General features: G+C 46.5%; 1 protein-coding gene across 1 annotated transcript; it reads left to right on the forward strand.

The window, feature by feature from the left end:
• The first annotated feature begins 2,188 nt into the window (after window positions 1-2,188).
• On the forward strand, window positions 2,189-3,643 carry LOC101762446 (ethylene-responsive transcription factor WIN1). Its single transcript, XM_004965887.2, has 2 exons — window positions 2,189-2,447; window positions 2,620-3,643. Exons 1-2 carry the CDS (start codon window positions 2,368-2,370, stop codon window positions 3,236-3,238), a joined length of 699 nt encoding a protein of 232 aa, XP_004965944.1. The 5' UTR covers window positions 2,189-2,367; the 3' UTR covers window positions 3,239-3,643.
• The last annotated feature ends 4,738 nt before the right edge of the window (window positions 3,644-8,381 follow it).

Genomic DNA, 8,381 nt, shown 5'->3' on the forward strand with positions numbered 1-8,381 from the left:
TTGAGTGATCAGCAAGGGATGACGGGATCGGCCGCCTTCTAATCGCGGTGGAGCAAGATAAGCCGGGGGATCACATTAACTCTCGTAGATGTGAGTTTGGGGAAGTTGGCAACAACCACCACTCGATCCCGGCCGGGTGCTTCTTCAAAGTCGCAACAGCGACGTGCACCGTAGCTTTCGGGGACTTCACTTCTTCACTTCCCTGACGCGGATGGACCCTCTCCATCCCGGTTCCCTGCAAGGAACGAAATGACAACACACGCACACGGGGGAAACAAGATGAGCCGACGATGCCATTTCCGTGCAGATAAGTAAGAAACCATACTACTGTATGTGTATAGCAATTTGCCAAAAAATTGCTTGGTGTTTGCTGCCGTAGTAGTGGCATACGATGCTAGATTGACAAGGAAGAGAGGTAGTGCAGTGTTGCCGGTCGGTACCAGATTTGGTACCATGGGACATGGCTGATGATGATCGAGTGTGTGCCAATTACTGCTCGACCACCTCTTAACCATGTTGAGGTCCTGACAGTCTAGGACAGCCAACCACCACCCTAACCTGCCTCTACCCGTCCGCACTTTTCCATGGAGTGAGCAGCTGCAGAGCCTGCAGCTCCCAGCAGCCACAGCCAGCACGATCGGAAGGTTCCATCCATCATCCATCCTGCAACCGCAACGCGAGGAACTCACTGACACACAAATCTGTGTGGAGCCCAACCGTAAAAGCAGAGCCTGTACCCCGCGCTCATTGAATTGGGCAGGAGGCAACAAGGGCCATTGATCCTGCTCCTGTGCTGTGCTCCACCTTTTTACGGAGAGCTTCTGTTGCCATGGATGGGGGGATGATTGGCGGATCGGTTTGGTTGATTGATGGATGGATTGGGTGCCCTCGTGGGCAGCGGATGCCATGGATCGGATGATGCTGCCGCAGTTATTGCTGCCCGGCCAACTGCTCAGCTGATGCGCTAGTGACCTGCTAGTGTGCAGTGGCGTCGTCGTGTCTGGTGGACATGGGTGAAGAAATCCTGCAGTCCTGCCTGCGTCGTCTCTCGTCTGTATCTGTGTGTGTACTGACGGGAGTTGTGGATCAAGAGTCCGTCTTCCGGCCGGCGTAAATGCCTCCTTTAACCATTGCATGGTCCTGTGCTCAACTGCTTCCTTTACAATCACACCATCATCTCCAGTTCTTTCTGGGTCAGTGCACGGGAATCCAGAACTCCAGTGCCATTTCAGTGTGCTCGATGAAATGCAGGTGAAATGCAAGCAGAGTTATGCGCTCATTTAGTTCAAGCATGGGCATGGCATTTGGCATCTCCACCATGCAGTTAGTTTCGACGACAGCTAACAAACTGGCACTAGTTAGCAATGAGAGCTGGGGACGGGTTGATGGATTAGACAGGTGCATCTAGATCGGATCAGCTCAGCTAATGACCTGCTAAGCTCGACCACCGGAGGGTTTGATCAGCGAGAGCCGGAGCCGGCCGAGCTCCATCCAGCGCCGCCATAAATGAGGTCGCCAAGGGCGTAGGTGGGGGAGTTTATTACCGGCGTACTGGCAGCAGCGAGGGTGGTTACGCCGATGCCACCCGCTACGCTCACACACCCTTCACCGACAGCACGCCCCACACCCCCAACCCCAACCCATCAGGGCCCCCTCGCTCCCTCTTCTACGATTCCTCTCTCCCTTCTCCATCTCCCTAGCTTATCCTCCTCTGCATTGCAGGCACTTCAGTTCTATCATCTGTTACAAGCTTCTGACCTCCTGTGTGTTACTGCCGCCGGTCCCACGGCTGCTCCAGGCTAGCCGCCATGCATGGGTTACACTCCAAGCTAGTGTAGTGTATGGGGTGGCCAGGCCACAGACATCTAACGCTAAACAGAAACCCCACTGTCTGAAAGTCCTGGCAGAGTACAACTACCCTGCAGTATCGCAGGCCACTGTGTGCCAAGAAATCCAACGCCAGCCCAGGCCAGGCCACCGGCAGATACGTGGAACGCAAGGCAAAAGTACCCCCCGGAGTTACTGCCATCCCCAAATCTACTCTTGTTTCTTTCTTCCGCACGCACGCGCGCACAAAGCCACAAACGCAGCTGGGGGCCAGCCGTGTCCGCGTTCTAGCTAACCACATTGAACGCGGCAGGCAAGTACAGTGGCGAGGGTAGCTTATATTCACCGGCTCACTACTCCTCCCCACAAAACAAAACCCACCCCCACTCCACTCCTGGTCCGGGGCCACTCACTCCCACAGTGTCAGAGCTCAGAGCTCATAGCTCGCCCGGCTCCCACCGCCTGCCGCCCCTGTCCTTCCTTCCCCTGGCAGGGAATCTTCAGTGCTTGCCGGCCGGCCGGCAGAGAGGAGGGAGCGGCATGGTGCAATCAAAGAAGTTCCGGGGAGTCAGGCAGCGCCACTGGGGCTCCTGGGTCTCCGAGATCAGGCACCCGCTGCTGTAAGAAAGAACTAGCTCCTCGTCTTCTCTCGATCACTCGCTGTCTTGAAAGATACATTTTGCTAGGTCGTTTGCTTGTTTTTAATTCGTTTCCTAGTGGTGGTTTGTTGCTTTCGTTCTTTCTCTTTCGTCATGTGTTTGTTTTCAGTCGTTGAAATTGGATACAATGCAGGAAGAGGAGGGTGTGGCTGGGAACCTTCGAGACGGCGGAGGAGGCGGCGCGGGCGTACGACGAGGCCGCCGTACTCATGAGCGGCCGCAACGCCAAGACCAACTTCCCCGTCCCGAGGACCGCCACCGGGGAGCTCGCGCCCGTGCCGCCCGCCCGGGACGCCCGTCACGGCGGCGGCGGCTCGTCCTCCTCCACCGCCTCCGGCGGTGGCAACAGCCTGTCGCAGATCCTCAGCGCCAAGCTCCGCAAGTGCTGCAAGACGCCGTCCCCGTCGCTCACCTGCCTCCGCCTCGACCCGGAGAAGTCCCACATTGGCGTCTGGCAGAAGCGCGCCGGCGCCCGCGCCGACTCCAGCTGGGTCATGACCGTCCAGCTCAACAAGGACGCCGCGTCCTCCGGCGATGAGCCCCCGCCCAGCGACGGCGCGACGACCACGCCCACCTCCACGTCCACATCAACGGTGACGACTGCTGGCTCGCCGCCGGCGTCGTCGGTGATGATGGACGACGACGAGGAGAGGATCGCACTGCAGATGATCGAGGAGCTGCTGGGCAGGAGCAGCCCGGTCTCGCACCCACATGGCATGCTGCAGGCCGGGGAAGGCAGTCTCGTCATCTGAAGGCGAGAGGAAATCGCTTGCATGGCTGAGAACAAGCAAGCTAGCATGATCAAGTCACTGTCCCAGATCAGATCAAGTCTTTGGTAGAGAGTTGGTTGGTGCAGCACAAGCAGTGAAGATTGCATCATGTCATAGGTACCTCTATTACTACATCGATCCAGCTTAATCATAGGAAAACCAAAACCAAAAATATATATAGTAAGATATAAGATTAGTCACAACCGTGCCAAGCTCTGTATTTATTAAAGGCTTACTTACTTGTATGTATACCCTTGCAGTCCCCGTCATGATAGTCAGTCGCACTGTCACCGGTGAAACCCCTTTCCTATGTATCAATAATATCAGGCTATATATCAATATCAGCGGTGTCGCCTTCTAATAAAAGGAAATAATAATTACCTACCTTGTAATTGCGGCCTTTCTTCCGCTATCATCATACTGCTGTGGGTTTTCATCAAAGGGACATCTGGAATATGATGAAGTTGATATTTGTGGAAAATAAGACATAGATTATTGGTAACAACACAATCCTTTCAAAGCTTAGAGCATCAGTCTAGCTAGCTGTTCCACACAGGACTAAAGAAAATGGCATTGGGCATTTATGCCATGTACCTTTTTGGCAAGGCAGACATAATGAAAAAGAACAAGCACATACGTTTCCTGTATCATATTGCACGACTACATTAATCAGCTCAAAGGAAAACGTTTACTGAGTGCATGCGTCATCGATAAATCTGGCAATAATTCTGCTGCATCACTGAACAAAGATAAAGGTTATATTCCTAGATGTTACCTAAATGTAGCAATCGAGAGTATGTTGACATAATCAGAGAATGAAGTATAAATTAATGTTCACAAATTTTGTATAGAACAGATGGTGGCAAATGTGAATTCCATACTTGGATCATCATTTGATTACAGCAAATTACCGAATGTGCGGTAGCATGCATCCCTAATCATCAATAAGCATCCTAATACAAAGATAACTAATAATAAGCAGCCAAGTTAGCATACGACCACACAAGCCATAATGACCAGCTGAACCAATGTCTGCAGGAAAAAAACACTGATTGCAGGTTTGGTAGCTTAATTGATGATTAAATGCAATGTCTACACAATTAACAGGAAGCCACCATCAACTTAATTGTGACAGCGCACCAGACTGCATATGATTGTTTCAATTGTTAGTCCACAAAGTAGACAGCAGGCTGCAGGAGTGCACAGTAAAAGCAGATATCAGTTCATATCAGCTTCAGCTGTCATGTCTTTGAACTGTGACGTTAATCCAGCACTATCAGCACAAAAGAAAACTTCAGCACTTCCATTTAATTTGGAAACAAAGTTGAAAGCTAGTACATCATATGTAAATATCAAATGGTAGCTAGAAAGCAAGAGGGCTGAAGTGGATGACAAAGAACATGGTCCCCCATGTTATTTCTCTTTCCTCATTTCACAGCACACAAATAGGAGCAATGAAGCGCGAATCATCTCCACAGTTGCTTCTATAGGTTGGTAAAGCGTGCAGTCAATGCAGGTGGGCCAATTCAGTTAGTTGGTCAGTCATAAAGTACGATCGGGCCAGCCAAAAAAATAAATGGAACAACAACAGCAGGAGGGTATTAGCTGCCATCGACACATACAGTAGACTGAGGTCTAGGATGTTGATGAAATCATGAAAACAACAATAGATCACCATTTATAGAACACAACAAGATAATATTAGCGTCTGATTAAGACCTTAGTGAAGTCCAGTGATAGCTGCTACCAACAGCGATGGCTATGTAGTGAACTCGCTATTAAGTTTGGATGCTTGAAATAAACATACTCCAGCTAGTCTTTTCCTCATGTATTAATAGCATTAGCATGTTTGTTAGCTCCTTAGTTTGTGTCGCAATCTATCAAACCTATCACATAGGTTCCACAAAGTCCACACACTTGAGAGAAACTAGGAATATGGGAAAGAAGACAATATTCCCTACAGATCAAATTAGACATATAAGGTTCGCCTATAAAATTCAGGGAAGTGATGGAGACTAGTGCTCTTAAATTTTGGAAAAGTCACACCAGTTTTTGCCTTGCCACCTTGTGGTGCCAAGGTAGCTGGTTAAGGACCTCCCATGTTACAAAAGCATGCATTGAATATGTCTAGTAGGATAGCTGTACTGGTCCCTCGACACTAACTCTGTGCTTTTGCTTCAATCCTGTTCAAATTATGATGATGTCATCTTAATTAGAATGTAAAGCATACTGCATCAGTTACTCTGCGATATTGTTGGCGCTATCACCTGCCAGATCTACCTAAAATCTCTGAAATGATAGTAGATGTACAAGCCAATAAATGGTTTAATGACACTGCCTCCTTGACAATGAGTGAAATGATGAAATTATTCCTAACATGCTTAAGAAAACCATACACTCTTAGCTTGTAAAAGTGAACAGTCAAACCATTGAAGTAAACACTAATAATAGAAGACAGACTAGCAAATTTAAAGTCAAACTATTTTCTTATCAAATGCACCCTGCAGTCTCGAATTTTCTTACAAGTCTTACCGAAGTATGGCAGAGCGGCAATTGGCAATAGCTGTAGCACAAAAATGGACCAGCTCAGTGAAGGTCAGAATGCCCTGTGTGGCTCTCGATGTATATAGTATCTAGATGATCAGATTCATCCGCGTCAATACTTCCATTAAAATGAGGTGTCAGATCTGACACAGCATTTCTGCAAGCAACTAGCTGCAGACCAGCCAACCACCCATTACACGGCGTTGGAAAGTATGACTGCAAGTGTATGATCGAGTAATGACCCTACAAGGAGGGTTTAGTACCATTGCTGGTGGTCCTGGATAGCTGTTCCAGTTTGACACTACCACACAGGCACAGCGAGTCAAAACGGTTAATTATACACTTCCTATGTCAAATTCTGAAATACAGGTCCATGCATGGAATAAAAATCTGAAATACAAATTTTCCTATTTTAAGCATGGATCGAGCGAAAACTATATCCTAGCGAACCCCACTACAGTGTTCAGATGTATGCCGCTGTATGCATGTGTAAGCAAACTAACTGTATACTTCTACAGTAAAAGAAAAACTCTCATAACACTGTAATTTGATAAAGCTAGCAATGCTACTTATTTAAGTTAATAATTCCAAGGTACATGCTGGAGTCAGACTCAATTTTGAAAACAGGATGCTGTTGTAATAGACATAGTAAATTTGACAATGCACTATGGCTCTTTTTTATGGGATACAAAGTCAAGCTATGTTGTCATGTCTTATCCATCTGGCAGTGCCACAGTCATAAAGAAGAGGAAAAAATTACAATCGTTCCAGACTCCTTCGAAAATACAATTCTTGTGAATTTAACTACTGTTAACACCAAAAGGCCAAATTAATCAAGGCAAAGATCACAGGTAAGAAGCAGTATGCAATGAGTTTGGACCGGGCTTTGTGATATATCCTGAATGTTAAATCCAATGTATGATAACTAACTTAACTATTTGCCAAAAGAAAATTTAGTGAAAAGGAGTACAACTTTGATAGACCCCTGCAAATAATTATATTTGATAAGAATTTGATAGACGACGTAATTCCCAGAGACTTTTAGGATAGAAGAAAATAAACAATTGTAAAAAAAATTAAGCACATACACAGAAAAAAAACAATGTAGAATGCAAAGAGGGGAGATAATTCTATCTTTGTTGAATATACTGCAAGCACCCTACATTAAAAGATTTAAGGTCCTAATTTGCACTGAACCACTAGGAACCAAGATATGTGCATTTTTCTTTCTAGGACAATATAGAGCAATCCTATCTATAGTAAGAGGCATCTTTCAAAATTGCTGATGCTGCAGCTAGCAAACATAAAGATGAGTGACCAAATGACTTCATAGACATGGATGAAGTAATATATACGGGTGCTTCAAAGAGTTTCACTCACCCCTACAGCTGAGTGACTGTAAGAGGTATACAGTTCTTCGAGCAAGGAATTTGCAGATGAATTCTATTCTCTATGAGCAGCATCACTTGCTCTTCTAAATTCAAGAGAAACAGCAGATGGTCCTAACTGATTCATTTGGCTCTACAACTAAACTTTCAAACTAGAGATCATTAAGAACACCAAAAAAACAGTGTTATCAAGCACTAATAGAAACACGTAAGGCTCTAACATATATTGATGCTTCACTTGCTTGCATCTCCACTGAGTAGGCAAAGCAAATCCTGGAGGTTTATGATTGTAAGATGAAACATGTTATTACCCTTACTAATTAAATGATCTGTCCAGCATGCGAAATGAATAAGTTAGGAAAGAGGTTGCCTGTCGTACAGGAGATCTCATCAGCCATCAGTCAATCACCAACGGGAAGATTGTCTTTGCTGCAGCAAGGCCATAGAGACAAATACCCTTGAACCCCATAATTATTCTGAGAGATGGTGGCTCCTTCAGAATGGCTTCTCTCTGCTCATAATATCATGGAACGAGAATGGAGGAAGTAGCAAAATATGAGCCAGATGCCCCTGATCCAAATGCACCTAGAAGAAAACCTGCACTAGGCACATTGCTCTGCAACATTAAGAATTGGTAATGGTTGCACCTCCCAATAGCTGGGAGAAGAATGTTCAGGTGAGGGTTGTGTTTTGTTATCTCCAAACTGAAGACCTGCAAATTAAGAGCTAACTCTCTTCAGGTGCCGTATATTAACAAGCATCCCCAGTACCAACCTCACATCCATCTCATTTAACTAACTAGTCTTCACTAGTACGAGGTTAAAATAACAGATTCCATACATTTCTGTCCAATCATGTAAAAAATCAAGCAAGCACGCCCATAACAAATGCCACAGCATCCATCCCCGTTCAGAGCCAATGCAATTATGTAACAAGCTAGTCCTGTCTAATTGTTCGAAACAACAGGTTCTATACAACTCCGGACACGTCAAAGCAATCTAAGTCAAACCAGCCCCAAATTTGCATGACGATCACAGGGCTCGCATTTCCCCGAGCCAACAGCTTCCTCGAACCACCTCGAGGTCGAGGCAATCCATTACAGTTCCAGACAAAAGGTCAGCGCATAACCGCACCGCCGATAACGGAGGATCCAACACTAGTCCTGAGATAAATTCGAATCAACCTTAACCAGT

This window comes from Setaria italica, chromosome IV (assembly GCF_000263155.2).
Source record: "Setaria italica strain Yugu1 chromosome IV, Setaria_italica_v2.0, whole genome shotgun sequence".
NCBI classification, from domain to species: Eukaryota; Viridiplantae; Streptophyta; class Magnoliopsida; order Poales; family Poaceae; genus Setaria; species Setaria italica.